Source organism: Alligator sinensis, unplaced genomic scaffold, assembly GCF_000455745.1.
Source record: "Alligator sinensis unplaced genomic scaffold, ASM45574v1 scaffold222_1, whole genome shotgun sequence".
NCBI classification, from domain to species: domain Eukaryota; kingdom Metazoa; phylum Chordata; order Crocodylia; family Alligatoridae; genus Alligator; species Alligator sinensis.
In genome coordinates this window covers 1631341-1652124 of record NW_005841912.1, presented here as the reverse complement: position 1 = coordinate 1652124, position 20784 = coordinate 1631341, and the positions used below count along the sequence as shown (strand labels likewise).

At 44.0% G+C, this 20784-nt stretch overlaps 1 protein-coding gene across 1 annotated transcript in view; it reads left to right on the top strand.

Annotated features, from left to right (window-relative positions):
* LOC102376438 (serum albumin-like) overlaps positions 1-20208 on the top strand; it is a 21364-nt gene extending 1156 nt beyond the window's left edge. Inside the window, exons 2-15 of the mRNA XM_006018763.3 lie at positions 1260-1320; positions 2337-2469; positions 4330-4544; positions 5212-5344; positions 6801-6898; positions 7953-8082; positions 10137-10351; positions 11098-11230; positions 12764-12858; positions 13526-13664; positions 15460-15683; positions 17701-17833; positions 18567-18627; positions 20014-20208. Coding sequence (XP_006018825.1) covers positions 1260-1320; positions 2337-2469; positions 4330-4544; positions 5212-5344; positions 6801-6898; positions 7953-8082; positions 10137-10351; positions 11098-11230; positions 12764-12858; positions 13526-13664; positions 15460-15683; positions 17701-17833; positions 18567-18617 — 1760 coding nt within the window. The 3' untranslated portion in view covers positions 18618-18627; positions 20014-20208. The remainder of the gene's footprint in view (positions 1-1259; positions 1321-2336; positions 2470-4329; positions 4545-5211; positions 5345-6800; positions 6899-7952; positions 8083-10136; positions 10352-11097; positions 11231-12763; positions 12859-13525; positions 13665-15459; positions 15684-17700; positions 17834-18566; positions 18628-20013) is intronic.
* The last annotated feature ends 576 nt before the right edge of the window (positions 20209-20784 follow it).

Genomic DNA, 20784 nt, shown 5'->3' with positions numbered 1-20784 from the left:
TGCCCCGATCTGCCAGTGGGGTAGCTAGCAGCAAGCTCCCAGCTGGGCGGTGATTCCCTGCCCAGCCGGGGGTTCGTTACTAGCTGCCCAACTGGTGGCTCAGGGCAGGGGCTAGGATCTGCCCCACCCCTGCAGCTCTTTCCAAGTCCTGCATTTCTTGGGCCAGAGGCTGGGGCCTGCCCCTGACCAGGACAGTTCCTAGCCCCCACTCTGCAATTGCGCAGGGTGGGGGCTGGAGAGACCCTTCCCTGATCAGCTCTGCAATTGCAGAGCTGGGTGCGGAACAGTTTGGGGAGCTTGTTCCTCGCTCAGCTCCATGAGCACAGAGCTGTGTGGGAAACAGGCTAGGGAGCTTGTTCCCTGCTTCGTTCTGTGAGTGTGGAGCTGGGTGGGGAATGGACTAGTGAGGTTGTTCCCTGCTCAGCTTCATGAGTGCAGAGCTGGATGGGGATGGAGCTGAGCAGGTAATAGGCTTCCCAAACCATTCCCCACCCAGCTCTGTGATCACGGAGCTAGGAGGGGAACAGGCTCCTTAGCCCCTGCCAGCAGGGAGCTCCCAGTGCCAACTCCACGAGAGTGGGGCCAGTGCTGGGAGATCCTCATTTCCCAACCCGAGTCTCACCACCACGGAGGTTGGGCTGGAAGATAAAGATTCCCTAGCCCCACACTACCCAACCACAATGGCAAAGCGGGGGCTGGAAGATAAGGAACTCCCAACCCCCACTCCCCGATCGTGATCTTGGAGCAGGGGGGCCTGGAGCTTCCTGGTGCTGGGCCAGGGGGAAATAGTCCCTGCCTGGGCTTCAGTGGCAGAACCTGCTCTGGCAGCAGGCAGCTCCTAGGGGCAGGGAGCAATCTCCTGCCCCTAGGGGGCTGGCTGAGTGGAAGCAGATTTTCTCTCAGTCAGGAGTCTATGTAAGCACTATTGCGCAGTTAGTAATCACAAGTAAATTTGGTACTTGCATTTTAGCAAATTTACTCACAATTAGTGAGGTTTACTGCGCAGTAAGCATGTATATGTAGATGTACATGCTTACTGTGCAGTAAACTACACTACTAGTTTACATGCCAGTTTACTTCACAGTATCCTGTGTGCCCATGCCCTAAGCCTGCCCCCTTTGAAGTCAATTGAAACTCTCCAATTCAAATGGAGTTGCAAATCCCAACCCCATGGGCTTCAAACATCTTTGCTAGAGGGGCAGGATTCCAAACACGAGGGATTTGTAAGTGTGAACCTTGTTCTTGTCTTTGTTCCCCAGAACACAAGAGCGAGATAGCCCGCCGTTTCAACAACTTAAAGGAAGAGACTTTTGAAGCAATGTAAGAGACTACATGAATTACAATTTGTAATGTTGATGTTGTACATGTTTTGATGTGGAAAATGTGATAAGCATTGATAAAATAAATATAGCTACAAAAACAGGGAAAACGACTGAAGCAATAGCCTTCTAAATACCAAGCCAAACAAAATATATTTGCAGCTTCCTAGCATCCTGAAGCATTCACAAGTAAAGCCACTTTACTGATGACTGGGCAAGTGGAAATATCACTCACCAGCATGTTCCTGTTATGAGTCTGAACCTGTACATATCCCCACCCCCCCAACCCATGCATATCAGGCCTTGCAGTTCAGAGGATTTGCTAACCACTGACGGGTGGAAGGAATCTCATTGGGCAGGACAAATAGTGAAACTCATTGGCATCTACAGGCATAGATCAGCGAGACCAGTGTTTTTTTATGGGCAAGGGGGGAGGGGGGAGGTGGCGGCAGGTGAAGATGAATAGAGACAGTCAAAAACCACCTCAGAAACCTTTTTGGGGAGCAACTTCCCATTATCAATTAATTTTATTAATGGCAATAATAATTTATGACATTTGCATGTGCCCTGGGTACAAGTAACAGGAAACACACAGATAATTAAAACCCAACTGAAGCTGCTTCTGCTCCATGTAAGGTTATTGATATGGAGATGAGGCTTAAAACATAAAACAATACACACATACACACATTAATTGAGGGGGAAGGAACTAGAATGGATGTAGATTGTGATATTATGAGTTTAAGATTACTCAGTTTATACATGAAAGTCATTTGGATGCACAGTCTTGCTCTCACATTCTTAGGATTGTCCATGGAAAATTGTGTGCACCTGTACTGAGGACCCTCAGAATATTCGGCCCCCACCAACTTTGTTCAGAGAATTTTAATCAAGGGTCATTTCCCAGGTTTGGTTGCCATGGATTGAAGCAAATTCTCTGAATTCAACCTTGCATGTGAAGAAAGGGGCTGGTTTTTAAAAAAAATGTCACCTTTACAACTTTGCCTTATATTTCAGTGCCCTGATCACGTTTGCTCAGTACCTCCAGAAGTGCTCCTATGAATCCTTAAATAAACTGGTGAAGGTTGTTGTCGATCTTGCACATACTTGTGTTGCCAACATGGATGCACCGGGATGCACAAAATCAGTGGTAGGCAAAACATCCTGGTTCTGTTTCTTCTCTGTTTGCACTGCAAACACAACAGCTTGATACAGCAGTGAGTTGTTAAAATAATACTGTAATGAATACTGTAACCTGTTGTTTAAAGCTTTCTTTTTTGATATTACCAATAAGACACTTGGCAGGGTGTATATTCTAAAATAACAGGCTTATCCTATCTAAGAATGGAGTATTTCAAAATACCTTCATGACTCAGTAGCTTATGTCCCACTGACTTCCTCTGGGATATAAACTCCTGAGTCACCGGAGGCCAGATATTTGAAGATATTTAGAAGCTTAGAAATGGATGTCATCACGTAAAGCATAGTGCCTGCTAGAAGGAAACACTGGCCCTGTCTACATAGGTGGCAGATTGCACAGTTGTTACTGTGCAGTTATTTAGTACTTGCTTAATCAAGTGCTAAATGACTGCACAGTAACCAGCATTACTGTGCATTACCATCCTTGCATGGTTCTTTTTTTATACTACTGTGTATACTGTATTATATTACACAGTATAATACTATAATAACACTAGAATACTGCTGTGCACTACCATCACTGTCATGGTTAGTGCCCGCCAACCCTACTGCTTGGTAGCAATGAGCTACTGCATAGTAGCTTGTTGCTACTGCACAGTAACATCTCATGTAAATGTGTCCACTGGTCCAAGTTACAACTTTCAGCTCTGGTACCAAATCTCAGAGATGTCAATCCAAGTTAAAATGCTAGCCAGCGCATCCTGATCATAAGGAACTGAAGTGATCAACTAAGGTAATATAGCCATTAAGTCTGTCAAATGATTAAAAAATGCGATTGTGATTAGTTGTGCGAATAAAAAAATAGTCACAATTAATCGTGATTTTAATTACACAAGTAAAAACTCAAAAATTATGCACAGAAAAACTCAGAATTATGCAAAATTATGCAGGTACTTTGTATGGTTGGGGGGTGCGTGTAGGAGGGAATTTGTGAAGGTGTGGGGGGCTGTGGGTGTGTGTGTGGCAAAGGCAGCAGACTGCAGAGCCCACCCTCACCCCACACACAAATCTGAGGGGCATGTGCCCACGTGCTTCCCCCAGGGGTGCACACAGTGGCAGACAGCCATCCCCACCCCTCCCTGCACACCTGGATGAGTCACCCACAGCTCTGTCCCATGATCTGACCTGGCCCTGGGTCCCATTCACCCCAGCCCCTGCCTCACTACCTCCCTCACTGTGTGGGCCGCAATTTGCTCCCTTATCCCTTCTCTCTCCCCAGCCACCCCTTCATTCTCTCTGCATCCCTCCCCCTCCACAGACTTACTGGCGTGGCCCTGATCTACATGCAGTGTGCAGGCTGTGGCTGCTTGTGTGTATCCATGTCTGTGTCTGTGTCTATGTCTGTGTCTGTGTGTGCATCTCCCCTCCTCTGCTGCAGCTGCCCAGAGCCTACACCTGGGCTGCTCTGTGGTCCTCTGTGTTGCCACCTCTGCCCTGCTGAGTGGAACAGAGCCTGGGCCCAGGCTCCAAAACCACATGTGCAATTAACGCATTAAAAAAATAATGCAAGAACCAATTAACACATTAATCATGCGCATTAACCGTGATTAACTGACAGCCTTAATAGTCATTGGTTATAGAATTCTAGAAACATCCAGAAATGAACTGAACAGTTGAACCAGTTTTGTTTTCAGTCATGGATCTCTGACAATTTTTATCAAAAAAGAAAAAGTCGAAAAGTATGTTCAGCTGTATCTTCTGTTAAAGAAACCTAGATCAGTTTTTAAAACGAAGATGTACATCACGTTTTCCATAAGCAACCTTAATGCTGACCCTTGGCAATGTATGTATTCTACCCCTCTCACTTTAGCCTGCTATTTTCTTGGATGAGATCTGCCAAATAGAAACGCTTCATGATTCATATGGGGCGATGGCTGACTGTTGTGCTAAAGCTGACCCTGAAAGAAACCAGTGCTTTCTGTCATTCAGAACAACCAACCCATCATTCATTAAACCATATGAAAAACCAGAACCTGAGGCAGTGTGCAGAGAATTTCGTGAGGACAAGCAGTCATTCCTGGGACAGTAAGAACACTGAATTTTACTTTATATAGAGATATTCAGCAAGGTCCTCTGATACATAGGACCACATGTTAAAACATTTGTTTCCAATTAACTTGGAAATAGTTGTACATGCATGTTACAAACATGCTAGTCTATTACTTGTGCAGCTGTTTGAATAAGCATTTGGTCAAACTCCTTCAAAAGTTGAACTTCTGATGAAAATGTTCATTCAATTCTAGGATTTTTTTTCCATTTGAAATGTTTTTCAAGTGAAAAATTACATTTCTTCAGATACACATATTTCTGGAAATGTTTCCAGAAATTTTGACTTTAGGGCAAAAAAGGAGCCTTACCCAAAAATTTTTCTAGTTTTGCTTTCCCACTGCCTGTTCTTTCACCCTGCCCTCCTCCCCCCTGCCCCTTCTTCCATTTTGTTACTGAAAAAAATAAAACAAAAAAATCCACAATGAATCGAGTGGCTGAAAAAAAAGAAAGAAATTTGCCCAATGGCAGTCATTAGTGAATCCTACTTAGGCCACGGTTGGATACTATCTATATGTATCATTAGTTGGCATGCCACAAGGAAAGTTTTGTTTTCTAAAAATAGAAGTTGTCTCAAAAATGGCTTATATAGATTTGATCCTTTTTTTGCTGAAATATGTGTATTTGTATTTTCCTTTAATTACAGTTACATCTATAGGGCTGCAAGAAGATTTCCTTTTGTTTATGCCCCTACAATTCTTGCCTTGTCTATTGACTATGAGCATGCAGTTGAAACCTGTTGTGCAAGAACTGACATTGGTGCTTGTTTGGATGAAAAGGTACTCAGATTTTCCATGTAAAACACCAAGCGGTATATTGCTTATACACTAACATTTACCTTCTGACCTGCAGAATTGTTTGTTTTACAAATTTAGGTGTAAGAAAAACTGTCGGGTTCTTTATGAGTATTTAAGTTTCTTTCTGTCATAGTTGTTTTCGATAACTTAGAAGCTTGGAATTAAAACAAAATTAGAACAAAAGCCTTCCTGATCACTCTCACAATTCCTGCATAGTACTCATACTCGTTAGGCTCTTTTTTGACCTGTACACATGAATGACAGATCACAGGGAATAAAGTTAGTGGAGTATAAAAATGACAAGGAAAATCTTTACATAGCTTGGAAAAATCTTGCAAGGGTTTTCACAATACTATCTCATTGCCCAGAACTGTCATTATTTCTGAAAATTTCAGAAAGTACTTTGATTTCAGTGCAACATTACAATTTGTGGTAGATGACAATTTTTATTATTTGTGTGAAAGTTTGTCATACTACAAATGGAGTCTTGTATTAACATGCACTCGATCTTTCACAGAAAACTACTTAATTGAAATGGCAAGTTGCAACAGACTAGGCTGCAAAAATAGTTAAAGACATTTCACATTCTACTAATTTCACATGAAATTTCTCATGAAAAAGGGATATATTTTCTACAACCCCCCCCAAACAAAAATTAAAAAAACCCTCCATAGTTTTATGTCCCTTTTTTAGCCTGTTTTGTCTACCAGTTATTAGCATTGCTCAGAAGTAGCAAGGGAAAGGTCCTGGAGTAATCATCTAAGCTAAGATAGCAGGGAACCTTGTCAGTGCACATGTGCAAAAGAAATAAATATTCCTTTACATCCTTGGAAGTCATCTCCACAAATTTGGTCCAGACATGCAGGAGTAAACAGGAACTGTGATCCTATTACCATCTGCCTCAAGCTGGTGAACAGGGAGTGGGTGGGAGGAACCAGGTAATGGATGGAGACCTGGTTCTGCTCTGTTTGCACTGAGTGTCCATGGACTAGAGATACAAATTTGCTTGGTGTAGACCAGCAAAAAAATGTCCCTCTACATAGGGTTTCTGGTAAAAATTGCCGTCTAGGCCTTTCTGTATTTTGAATGTTATGGGCTAGGTTGTGTCTTCATTTGTACCCAGGCCCTGGTGGCTTCAGCTTGATTGGGTGTAAGACAGATTGACCTGATGCCCTAAAAGTTTAGGGCTGTGTAGTTTCATTGAAAACATTAGGAATACTTAGTTGCAGTGCAAGGTGCAACTCAGAGAGAAAGTGAGAGAGAGTGTTTGTACACAGACATATATGCCAACAGTTAGCCATTTACAATCCAGCAGTTTGTATAAGAACTGTTGGTGCTTGGTCTCTCACCATTTAATCAGGCAAAAGCTCTAGGAGTTTCTAAGTTTCTTCCATTAAGTGTGACCACTTCATCTCACAAGTTGCTTCTTCTATGCTAGGTCACTGCCCTAAAGGACAGAACCAGGCAAGTTTACAAGATACACAGATATAATTGTAGAGTCTTGAAGACATTTGGAGAGAGATCTTTCCAGGCAGAGTAAGTGTCCTTGCCACTATTTTACAACAAAATAAACTGGTTGTCCTAAAATCATGAATGTTCACTTCTGATACCTTTCTCTGATGTATCTGTGTAACTCCCTTGCACTTACTGGGTTTGAGGATCACCCTCATAATAATGCCAGAAGAATTTCAATTCCAGAAGCTTTTCTTTACTCTGCATAAAGATGAAACCAGACCACTCTTTTGCCAAAATTGGGCCTGTTCTTGCAGTGCTGTCTGAACACAAGACCCATTTACTTCAGTGTGTAATAGAATTGCAGCTTAGTTTTCGTAGGCAGCAAAGGGGAAAAGTGCATATTCTTTGCTGACGGGGATTGTTAATGGAAAGCTAACTATCTGGAGGAAAACAAACAGTTTTAGAGTACAACTCACTTCGTGGCAGCTGTGGCCTTATGTAAGATTATGTAATTTGCCTCAGAATCAGATATTTTGATGTGTTCCATACACATATTGTCAAATTTGTCTTACATGTGAATCTTACATGTGATAACTCAAAAATATGAGGTTGGGGGTGTATTTGGTAGCCGTGTTGGTCTGAGACAAAAAGAAATGCAAAACTCTAGAACTCTTGGTTCAGAGATGATACTTTTGTTAGACCGACTAAGAAATTGCAGAGGAAATATCTCTTTTTATAATACGAATATGAAGTTGAGCACTTGTGTGAACAGTTAAACAAACCCAGACTCTAAACCTGGAATCAATGAGCATATTATGCATTGCAGAACAGTCTCTCAATTTTAGTGCTGTTAGGGTCCAATGGGGTCTTTCTGCTGATTTAGTCTGACCTCCTGTGTAAACACAAGACTGATTTCTTTCAGTGAGCCCTACAACAAGGCTCGCAAGTTGAGGTTTATCTACAGCATCTTTGAGAGAGACTGGTAACCTCAATTTAAAGCTGCTAAGTACAAAAAAAAAATTGTCAAAGCCCCATAATTTAGAGCAACCTCAGTTTCAGTGATTTGCAACTTTTGTTTTCAATGCTGAGCTTTCCATCAGACAGAGGTGTTTCTGATTTTTATCTGTTTCCCCAGCACTCTTGCTTTGATTAGCCAAAAATATCCAAAGGCTCCATTTGCAGAGATTTACAAAACAGCAAAGGATATTTCTGATGAACACAAGGAATGTTGTGATGGTGACATGGTAGAGTGCATGGATGACCGGGTAGGTTCCTTTATTTATTTATTTTTTAAAGCATTGACATAGTTGAAGAACTGGGATGGATGCCATCTCTTATTGCCTATTTACTTACAGCTCTTCATCTTCACATTCCAGGACTGAGTGGCTACATCCTTATCTCTTATAGGTTCAGGGCTAGATCCTTAGGTGGGTTGTACATGACATGGGGGTTTAATTCTCCCTAAATTGAAGCGGTGGTTTTTTAAAAACACCGCTTCAATTTAGGGTGAAGTAAACCCCTGTGTTGTATACACTTCTGTCGGACCCCGATCCTTAACTGCCTCTCCAGCAGTGGGTAGGGGAGCGCAAGTTACTGGCGGGCAGAGCAGCCCCTGAGCTGTAGGTGTGGGGGGGGTGGCGGTCTGGTGCTTCCCTGCACAGCAGCGGTGGCCCCGCCCCCAGGTGGCACCCACCCACAGGCACCTGGCTCGGGCTGCCAGGCACCCAGGGGGCACCACAGCTGTGGAAGGAAGCACTGGGCCCCCGCACAGCTCAGGCAGGCAGGCAGGCTCTGGTGGACAAAAAAAAAGTTCAGGCTCACCGCTTTTTTTTTCTTTCTTCTGTGGACCCTGCCTTCCCAGGCTGCTGGCATTCTGCCTGCAAGGTCTGCCTGTACAGCCCCTGAGCCTCACGGAGCCTGTGCTTTCCTCTGTGGCTGTAGGGTAGGAAGCTAAAACTCCTTGGAGGTGTTTTACTTTGCAGTGCCCCGAAGTCATTTGCTACGTCCCAAAGTCATTTAAGGTGCATTACACCGCTGAATGTGCTACAGCGGCTGGAATTAACACTCAATACACCACTGAATGTGCAAACAGTAGTGCTATTAAAACAGTGCAAAAGGCATTTAACCCACTTTAAACCTACTTTAAAGTGTCGTGTGCATATGGCCATAGCTAGTATAAGTGGAGTCCTTCCATAATTTCAAATGAGTCATTTTTCTACTGGCTCTGGTTGTAGTCCATAAACAGAAGGTATCACTTTGAATAAAAGCTGCCTGTTGGACCTTGTCAAGCTCAAATCTGTACATCAAACCAAGGGAAACAGATGATGCATCTTGAGACACTGCAGTGCACTGGGGGGTTCAAGGAACCCAGTAGCCCAGGGACTGTCAACCAGGAAACTGCAAGTTCTATTGAAGCATGCCACATAGTGTGAACAAAAAGGGCAGGTATGAGGAGATAAACAGATAAGAGCAGGCTGGGGCACTGCCCAGTCCCTCTGCAAAGTGATAAGCAGTGTAATAAATATATTATTTTTTGATGGGATGCTGCTCAATACACATAAGTTATGGAGGGATGTCTTGAGCCTAACAAGGAATGCTTTGAGCTTAAAAATATTGAGAATCACTGCAGTAGCAGAAAACTCTTGCCCCTGCCCTCTCTGTACAGTGCTGCACTTTAGATTCAGCCATAAAGATAGGGAGGGAGGAGGTTCAGAGTATTATTTCTGGGTCATGAGGGAGAGTCAAAGCATAATTTTTTAGACCAAATTTTGAAGGGAACTGCCAGTACCAGTTTAACAATACTCCTGCAGTAAGTGCTTTTCAGCTTTACAGGGCAGTTCACCTTGGCAAGGAGTGCAGTACCAGTCATGAGTGTGCGCTCTCCGATTTATTGCAAAATGCCTGTCTGCATGGACTGGTGCGTACCTTGCAGACCCACAAGCCAGTAGTATCCAGGACTAGACCATGTAGTGGTAGTTGACACATCCTACATTGGACAGCATAGGTTGGCAGAGTAAAGGAGACTTGAAGATTGCTGAATCTGTTCACCCGCCCCATTAACTTCCAAAGACTAAGGGATGGGATAGCCTTCCACAAGGTGAGCCATTCAGAGTTGCAGGAAAGTCATTGTCCCAGTAGACCCTGGTGCTCTATCAGCTCTAGACTGTGCTTTACTGATTTCTGCCTCCTGAAAAACATCTCTGGGGGTCACACATTTTCTTAGAAAAGGGTAGGAGCAGTGCTAAATTGAACCTTGAAAGGGTAAGAAAAAGAATAGCCAAAATGCCTTTTAACTGGTGTTATATTCTACCTTTTGCAGGCACAAATTGTGGAACATATCTGTTCCAACCAAGAGGCCTTCTCTAGTACCATCAGAGAATGTTGCAAGAAGCCACTGGTGGAGAAATGTCAGTGTGTTGTTGAAGCAGAATTTGATGACAAACCTGCAGACTTGCCTCCAATAGCTGAGAAATACATGCAAGATCCAGATGTGTGCAAACACTTTGAGGAAGGGCACAATAAGTTCATGGGAGAGTATGTAATACAAACGTTGCACATTCTTACATCCAGCTTGTTATGTTTGTACACAGGTAGCTGGACTGGCAGGCAATAATTAGATCCATTCAAATGCCTAAATTATGAGAGCTTGATCTTCTACTAGTGATTGCTATGAATGGATGTCATTTTACTCCTGCTGAGAAACTGATACAGAGAGTATGCTACACACAGTTAATCAGAACATGAGTCCCTTTTCTGGTTTTAGTGCATTGAACTTTTAAGATTAAGGATTTTGCCTGGAGTTCACTTATATTTGTGTAAATTGGGAATGGATCCATTCAAGCCAGTTGAGTCATATGGGTGTGAAAACTGGCTTAAGAGACTGGTCCATCTTTCACTGAGGTGAACTGAAAAGGGAGTTTGAACAGGCCTTAAACAAGATCATATTCACAATATCTACTACTCTGCATTTCAGATCATCATAATCTATGCTCAAAGATAATGATAAAATCATGCAACACTTTGATGTCTAAGCAGCTATCATAAGCATCCCCAAAATAAATATATTTTATTAGAGTTGTGGTTACTTCTCCCAAGATGAAGGATACTTCCTTACAATTGTCAAGAGATGCTGCTAAAAAGACAAAACCCATTTCATATCTTGTTGTCCATCTAACTTGCTTATATCAAAAGAGCAGGCACTTAGTGACAGTGCTCATTGGAGAAGCTGTATCTATTTTATTCTTCAGTTTTCTAATGCTGGCAGCTTTTAAATGTTACAGGTTTCTCTATGACTATTCAAGAAGGCACCAAGAGTTCTCTACTCCAATGCTTCTGAGGCTTGCTAAGAAATATGAAGACCTCCTGGAAAAGTGTTGCAAAACTGAAAACTCTTCTCAATGTTATGGAAAAGCGGTAGGTTCCACTATTCATTCACACAATAGAAAAAAAAAGAGTGTTTAGATAGTGAACTATAATGAACTGATTTACCTCCAGTAAATCTCTTACAATTGGACAGGTAGAGTAGCATACATAAAATAACATGATGGCCATAGTCAAGTTCCTAATAAACATGCACCCACATTATTAAAGCAGCCTCAGAGATATCTGGGCCAGTAACTTCTGCAGAGAGGCCAAAAATTCACTGAGCACAGGGAAAGAACTATCTGCTGACTCTGAGATGGCTTCTCTGATTGGGAGTTCAGGGCCAGCTGTGGAGAAGCTTATTTTTCTACTAACTTTTAGCTTGGCGATGTTAAGAATGTAGTCTCCAGAGCTACAAAAGTGTATTAGAATCATGAACGTACAAATATATAATTTCTGTGCCAAAGACCCTACAGAATAAGTAGGCACATATTTTAAAGTGAGACAGCATTCAAATGGAGTTTCAGAAGGTAAAAACAGTTTTACTTTATACACTTTTAACAAGATCCAAAGGGAATAAATTGAAGCTAGAAAAATTACAATACAGAATAAGAGAAAAAGAACTATGAATACCTTGGTAACAGAGTATTCACATAGAGAAGAGACTATGGCATCATTCATGCTATACATCTCTGATTTAGTTAGCCTATAAGGTGGAAATCTGGTCTGCCTTTTGCCTAGTTTCAGGCTAATGTGGTTAACTACCTCTCTCTGCAGACACTGTGACATTATTTTGAATAACAGACACATTGCAAATTGCAAAGAATAGTGGAATACATTCCTGAGAAGGGCAATACCATGGTAGTAGCATTAGTTTGTGAGTCATCATGACAGTGGGTGCAATGCTTTGCTCTGCCACAGATTTTGGGCATGTCATTTGGGCTCCTTCTGCTTCAGTTCTCCATCAGTATATTAGGAAAACTACCCTACCTTATATAGGGGGTCCTGTGAGGGTAATGACATTACAATAATGGTTTCTCAGCTCCTCTGAATCCATGGCCATCTTTAGTCATTGCACGAAATCTGAAATTAGTGCAGTCCTATGTTGGCATGAGGTAGCACTGTACAGACTTACCTGGACTAATTCTATAGGTATGACCTCCCATATTGGAGTAGGGCACATGGCTTAGAGCTAATAACCCTGCCTGCAGCACAGCATTAAGGTGGCTATATATATACTGTTTGTGTACTGGGTAATGTGTCTAGCAGAGATCCTACTGAGGTGCCAGGTAGGATACTGCCTGGCCCACAGGAACATTCAGGGGCAGGTCATTCTAGTCATGACCTCCCATATCTGTCCTTGCAGCCTACCAATAGTATATACTTAGCCAACTAGTCCATAAGAACATGATAGGATTCTCAGTTGCTATAATTATAAAGGCCAGAACCATGCCTTAGAACTAACAGAAGCAAAAAGCAGCTACACTGGATGTAAACTTGTTTGGAAGGGAGCAGAGTGTGCCACTCTTAAGGGTGTGTCACCTTATATAATAGGCTACTAACAAGCATTATATTTCCTGGCAGGAAGAAGAATTCCAAAATCACATCCAAGAGACTGAAAACCTTATAAAGGCAAACTGTGACCTTCTTAAACAAGGAGAATTTGAATTCCTACAAGTGTATGTAGCTTCTGAAAAGTAGCTTCTTATTTAAATCATAAATGTTTGAATTTGGTAAAGGTGAAATGTCCTAGGCATGGACAAGCAGAACAATGGCATAACCTATGGGTGACTGGTGCCACCTTATTTGGGGGGAGGGGGAGGGCACATGCCCCCCAGTGACCAGTCAGTGACCGGGGGGGTCCCCCACAGCTGATCTCACTGACTGGGGTGGGGGATCCCCTCCATGGCTGATCTCACCGGCTTCTGGAAGTGGCCAGGGTGCTCCCACTCCATGGCCGGCACTTGCAGGGGGGGCACCAGCAAGGGGGGTACGCAGCATGTCAGGGGGTGCACCAGTGCTCTCGGGGGGTGCATGTGTACCCCCGTACATCCCCTATGCATTGCCACTGGCATACCCCCATGTTCAGCTGGCACTTTAGAAAAAGCCATTATCCCAGTGCTGGGATGAAAGAGCTTCAAAGGTAGTATGAAGAGATGGGCCACATTAGGAGGATAGGGAGGGTGGGATTTATTTGCTGCAGCTGCTGTCCCTGCTGAAATGGAGAAAAGTTAGTACTGCTTTGGACAGACTGAATTGTACTTTCTCAAACTGGCCTACCTTGGTGATTTGCTGCTGAGATTTTGTTCAACAGTCATCATTCAGTGTGGGCTCTTGTGACTTCAGGGTTCTTACCCGCTACACCAAGAAAATGCCTCAGGTACCAACAGAAACATTGCTTGAAGTTGCAAAGAAAATGATATTAGTTGGTGTCAAATGCTGCCAGGAACCTGAAAACAGACGTATGCCTTGTGGTGAGGGATATGTGAGTAGACTTCTTTCTTTCTCTCTGTATCCTCTTCAGCAGGTTTTCTTTGTACTTCACCAGTAGTTTTTTATGAAATCTGCCTGAACCTACTGTCAATAGCCATTTTGTCCACAAAATAGCTATGGATTTTTGAAGGAGACAATGTATGATGCACTGGAAACTTTGGTCAATATTTTCAAATATAGCAGCCTCAAAATCAGCCCCTACATCCACAATTCCTCCATATTCAAGGAAGCTGGGCACCCAAAGCCATTCCCATTGATGTCAGTTTTATTTTTCATAGAAAAGTTGGATTAGGAGGGACCTTAAAGTCCAGCGTCCTACTACAGGCTAAAATTATATCCTACCTTGGCTTTTGTTCCTCTGAAATAAATAAAACCCAAATTAATTTGGATTGAATCTCTGGCTGTTTTGTTTTTTTTCAGTTGAGAAGTACTAAGTAATCCATTAAAGAAAAACTGTGCTTATTTAAGGGGTGTAGGTTGTAGCTGTGTTGGTCTAAGGACCATCCAGGAAGAGCACACACCAACTGCTGAAACTTCCTTAGTCTGACGAAGGGTTTTTGAACTCGAAATCTTGCTTAATAACTATTCTCCAACCATTTGGGTTGGTCTAATAAAAGATATCAAATTCACCCAAGGAATCTTGTCTGCCTATGTGTTTATTTAATGCACTTCAATAGCCTTAACATTTTCAAAATAAGAAAGTTATAGCATTTCTGAGCAAGTCCTAGACCTAGATGTGGGACTTAGATATAGACCTAGATGTGGTCATAATTTGGTGAAAACTGATACAATTTGTGAAACTAGTGGAATAAAATCTCAATGTGGAACAAGTTTAATAGTAAAAGAAAATGTTCAAGGCTAGATATGTAGTCGGAAGAAGCCAAAATTGATCAGCTGAAACCAACATTGATGTACTCCAGCTGAAGGGCAGACTAACTGTAGATCATGAAAAATGATATCACCTTTCTGCAAGATGAATACTTTCCATACTCAGCCCTGAAATGCTAGTTATCACAAGAGCTTTAATAAAATAATGCTTTTCCAAAGACTGACTGCAGGAAGTGTTTAAAGGCCATGTCAAATAAGCAGAGCTGTCTTCAGACTGTACGCATGGAAGCTGACCTCACCTTTGTGCCTCCATAAAAAAAATTATGGGGGTACAAAATGAAGCCAAATAGATAGACATCCCTATCTTCTGTTGTGCCACAGATACTCAAATTTGTGGCCATTACAAAAGGTAGTGATAAACTGAACCACTTCATTGTGCCCAACATCTATAGGCAGTCCTCGACTTACAATGTTTCAAGTTACAACATTTCACACTTACGACGTTTATAAATTGGCACACTGTTTCAACTTTATGACGTCCTTCGACACCACTCCAGCAAACAAGTTGGCTGTGTCACTCATCTCCCTGGAGAACATCTGTCCAAACTTCTTTGGACTGTCTCTTTAAGAAAGCAGACAAGACTCCAGAAAAACCTGCAGCCAAGACTCCTGGAAAGACTCCAGCCAACAACCCTTCAAAAAGTCCAACCAAGAGCCCTTCAAAAAGTCCAGCAAAGTTACCTCAAGACTATATCTTTATGCCATTATGAAGAATTTCAGAATAACTGCATGTACGACGTCTTTATTTTGTGCTCACCTTGGAGCTTTGCTTCAGGAATAGTGGAAGCTCACAGATCATAGACTGTACAATTTGGGGCATGGATACATTTATTACTCTTGTTAATGTTCAAGCCAAAAGTGTTGTGACCTTTGCTTTATTCCTCTCCCTTTGTGTTCAGCTGGACATGGTGTTTCAAGAAATGTGTGAGACACAGAAGACTATACCTGTAAATGATCAAGTTGCCCACTGCTGTAGTGCCTCCTATGCTAACAGGATACCATGCTTTACCAAACTGGGCGTGGATGAAAACTATGTGCCTCCTCCACTCAACCCAGACATGTTTGACTTCGGTGAGAACTTATGCAGTGATCCTCTTGCAACACAACAAGAAAATCAGCTTAAGTAAGATCTTTGTTTTTACTACGAATCTTCTGAAAATCATAGAATCAGAATATCCTAATTAAAAGTGGTTCCAAATTAAACACAAATTCTCACTGTGCATAGAAAATTATCATAGCACTGCTTTAGCAGATAATCACAACAGCAAAACTTAAAACATCTTTGGCTAATTTCAAATAATTAGTGTGTTGACTACAGTTATCCCTGCAGAGTTTAGTGGGCCAGCTCCTGAGTTGGCATAATCCATAGCTCACTTTACATCAACTCTAAATGTGACTCATCCCAAAAACACTGAGAAGTTTCTAAGAGTCCAGTTTATTTTCTTTGCAGTGAACTCCTGTGGCTTTGTTCGTTTTCCAGGGAGAAAATGGAGTTAAGAAGTCTCTGTTTTAGGATTCCATAGGCTTTAAGATACTTTAGCACAGAGATAGTTAAGGTAGGATTGCTTGAGTATTCAGTCAGAGCTAGTGAACTGCATGAGAAACATGGGAAGGCAGATGATCTCTCTCTTTATTGGTCATCATCAATGTTATCATCTTATTTTCCTGACAGACATGGTCACAACTACTTTAAAGCACGTGGTAACTTTGCAGAAGAAGTTCAAGAAGGCTTTTCTTGATCCTTTTGTAGTTTGTGCCAATGTGAAAGGACAAGTGAAGTAGACAACAAGTGCAGTGAAGCTGGAGTCACAGGCAGCATAGAAGCAGACATGATTGGAGATTATTTAGATCATGGGCTGGCAATGTTTTTGGTCAGATGACCAAAAACACCCCAACTTTGACCCATGCCTTGACTTGGCATGGCAGAGATAGATGGCAGGGGAGTCATGAGGGGCCCAATCCTTGTTGTTGGTGGTGAGTGCATGTGTGCCTCTGGGCAGGTGGTAGGGGAGGGGCTGGGGTTGTGCTGCCCTGGCTGCTCCCACACTGTGTGCCCCGAGGTGTGTGTGAAGGTGCTGCTGCCATGGAGCTGGTGCCAGGGCTGCAGACCCTGGTACAGCTGTTTTCAGTCTGCCCACCACCTACTACAGCTGCCCAGAGCCCGGGCTGGCTGTAGCAGGCAGCTGGGAGGTTGCAAACAACTGCACTGGGAACTGCAGCCCCAGTTGGGCTCTGTGGCAGTGGCTGCACACACGCCTTGGGGCATGTGATTGGGAAGGGGTGGGAGCAGCAGAACCCTGGCCCCTCCCCTGCTGTCTGCCCTTAGGGGCATATGCAGCTGCCACTGCTACGGAGCCCAGCTGGGGCTCTGGAGCCCAACCGCAATCTGGTACAGGTGTTTGCAGTCTCCTGGCTTGCCTGTCATAGCTGGCCTGGGCTCTAGGCAGCTATAGCAGGCAGCCAGGAGGCAAACAGCTGCACCGGGGGCCGGAGCCCCAGCGCTGTGATGGTGGTGGCTACACACATGCCTTGGGTCGCATAGTGGGCAAGGGGCCAGGGTCAGTGCTGCCCCTGACCCCTTTCCAGCCATGCACCCCAAGGTGTGCGTGCAGCTGCTGCTGCCATGGAGCCCAGCTGGGGTTCTGGAGTCTGGTGCAGCTGTCTGTAGTCCCCTGGCTCCCTGCAGCTGCTGCCTGCCACAGAGCCTGGACTGCTTGCAGCAGGGCTTGCAGCCTTCCCACCACCTGCTGCATCTGTGGCTGGAGGCAGCTTCCCAGAACCTGGGCCAGCTGTGGCATACCAAGCAAAATGGCCTCTCATGCCATGCTCTGGCACATGTGCCAGGGGTTGCTGACCCCTGATTTAGACTAAGCTTTGTTTGGGGGCAGCATTTCTTATACTCAACGTGCAGGGACAACTGCAAACCCCATTGGACTTAATGAAAAGACTCCCAGCAGTTTCACTAGATCAAGTCCATGTTGAGAAGAGCAGAACTCAAGAGAATATGCTGCTCTGGGCATTTCTAAAATCCCTGTGTAGGCCTAGGCTCATCAGAGGCCTTAGGGAAATGCAATATCACACACCTACAAGTCAGACTAATTAGTGTCAACTGTGTTAATTATGTTTTGCTCTCATTCCAGATTGCTTGTCAACCTCATTAAACGCAAGCCCACTATGACTGATGAACAACTGAAAAAAATCATCGCAGGTTTTAAAGAAATGGTAGATAAGTGCTGCAAGAAAGAAGACCACGATACCTGCTTTGGTGAAGAGGTATGCCCCATCTATTTTCGTGGATCAGGCTTTACTCCTGATTCAAAGAAAGCATACATGGAGGATGTGGATATCTGCATCTTAATCAAATGGTGCAGCCATCACAAGACAATTCTGTCTGGGTGTGCACCAATAAGTTTGTCAGAAGATTAGTATTATCATGGATTTGGTATCTTTGCTACTCATTAGCCAGGTATGACTGTGGTAGCATATCAGTCAGGCCAGGAAAGGATTTCATTTGACTGATCTATTTTGGAAAATAGTTTCTCTAGAAACGTGTGTTCTAGAGGAGGGAGGCACCATCTAGTCCAGGGATTCTCGACTAGGTCACCATGGCACCCTGGGGTGCCTTGAGATCCTTTCAAAGGTGCTGCAGGGTGCCACATAATGTTAGCACAATTAGGTGTACAAGCAAGATGTACAAGATGAACCAAGAGATTTCAACTAGGAATCCATAGTGTTAAAAACATCCTGTTGTGGTCTTCATGAGTTCTTTGCAGCAGCAGAATCGCTCTATTATTTTTCTGTAGTCAAAAAATAAGTGAAATCTAAGAGGTGGTATTTTCTGAGAGGTGCTGTTAGTCTAACAAGGTTGAGAACCACTGATATAGTCTGACCTTCAATGTCACCAAGGTCTCAGCAGTTAAAGAACACAGAAGCTTCTTGATTAAAATCTTTATCAGTTATTCCCAATGATTGTCTCTCACAAATATTTTTAATCTTTTTTTCCCAGGGCGGAAACCTCATTGTTGAAAGTAGAGCTATCCTAGGAATTGGAGTCTAAAGTATGGCAGGTAAGAAAAACTGTATTTATGTACTGTGCATTCCTCCTTCAGAGGAAATGGGATCATGGTTGGATATGTACCTGCTTCTTTTGGTGAACTGCTTGTGTAACTATAGAGGCCATGTTCCTAGATTGTGGATCAGGATCCCAGGGTGCAGGGCAGTGAATAAAAAGAGGACAGAGAGATACTACCTCCCTTTGGGTTGCAGTTTTGTCATTTTTGCTATAAGGAAGAACATTACTCTATCAGAAAAAGCCCTGACTCTGCCTCTAACTCTTATGTGATCATAAGTACAGTCACCTGGGGCAGATCTGGGGGGAAGGGAGGGGTGGACAGCCCCTCCCCCTCTCCTTTGTTCCTGTCCTGGGTTGACCTGGGTACAGAAAGAGTCCAAGAGCTGCTCCTGCTCTGCTTCAGCCACAGCCTTCAGCTCTGTGGGGTGTCAGGCTCAGAAGGGGTCAGTAGTGGCAGTGCACAGGTTCCTCTTTCCAGCACCTGCTCTCTGCTTTTCCCTTCCCCCCGTAGGTGTCTCCTAAATGCAGGCTCTACGAGGATGAACCTGCTCCCTACCACCACTGTTCTCTCTGGCTGATGCAGGCATAGGGGATCTCCCTACAGCAGCTCACGAGTGACTCCTGCCCTGTGCTGGAGAGAACAGCTGTGCAGGGAGCCAGACTCACTGGGGGGTGGAGGGGAATGGGGTGGGCAGGGAGCAAAGCCTGGAAGGTGGAGCCTGTGTGTTGCTGCCACTGTCCCTGGCCAAGCCTGGTACCCCCGACACCTGTTCCCAACAGCCCCTGGCTGCAGCAGGCAAAGAGCAGCTTTGGCTCCTACCGTCCTAGGTCAGCAGGGGATAGAGACAGTGGTATCACTGGGGGGCAGGTTCCGCCCACCTTCATGTACCCACTCCATGCCCAGCTCCCCGCAGTCCCAATCTGACCCAGGGGCTCCAGACGTGCTTTGCCATTCTTCAGACCATTCCTCATGGTCTAAGGGGTGGTGTGTTGCATCCCTCTTTAGTAAATCCTGAATCTGCCCCTGCAAGCACCTCTTCGCTGAGGTGGGAGGGTTAATCACAGGGTTCATCTCTAGAATCCTGACCCAACCACATTGGGACATGGGGAGGGTAAAATAAATGTTGGGGAGGTGCTCAGCTGTTACCAGGAGGATCATGACAGTCTATCCATAACATAGTAGGCCTGTCTGCATGGTATATAGCCACAGAATGATTTTCCCCAGATCCATCTGTAACAGGCCTAATTGCAAATGGACTCTTAACCCAACTGCACAGTTACTGTCCCAAATGGTTGATTTGTCACCTCACATATGGCACACACAACTTTAGAATACATTATTGTGCTTTATGACATAATCCTTTTTTCATTTCCCTTCTAGATTACCAGCAGGGAAGACAACAAATAAATTCTTCTGTTCATCTTTTCATGCACTTTGTTTTTATCTTGGTAATGGCCAGTGGTTTAAAATTCTGTTTAAAATGATACATAACATTTGAAGAAAAAAAAGTGTTTCCAGAAATGTTTCAGCGATATTCCTATGGTGAAGTGAAAAATAAAGAAAAGTTTTTAAAAATTTCATTGACCAAGTCTGTTAATTAACTGAAGACAATGAAGATTTGCACTTCATTCTAGACTCAAGGTTAGATATGAGAACATTTGGGCTAGGGATAGACATTCAAAAAGCCAGAGCCTGAAGTGATTCAATATTTTGCAGGGTAGTCTAACCTGCCTAGATTGAACCAATTTGCAAATGAATAGACATACCCTCTGGACTGAGAAATGCAGGCATATGCCTGCAGCTGCTCAGGCCAGGAGCTGGGGGATGCTAGAGCAGGCCTCCACTGCAGGGAAGCTGGGGGGTGGGGAAGAGGAGGAGGGAGAGGGGGTGGCTTACTGGAAGTAGCCTGAAGTGAGTTGGCCAGGGAGGGGGTTTATTTCCCCAGTCCCTGTCCCACTGGCACACATCTGAGCCAGGGTCTGCCTGTTGCTCCCCCCTTGCTGCTGCAGGGGCAGGGGTCCACCTAAAGTCCAGCTGTCATGGCCCCCTGAGGCAGAGGGGCAGGGAGGGGGTGTATTCCCCCCTCTGCACCCTCTGCCCCTGGGGGACTGCAGCGGGGTCTGCCAACCCTGATTGTGCTTCTGCCACTGC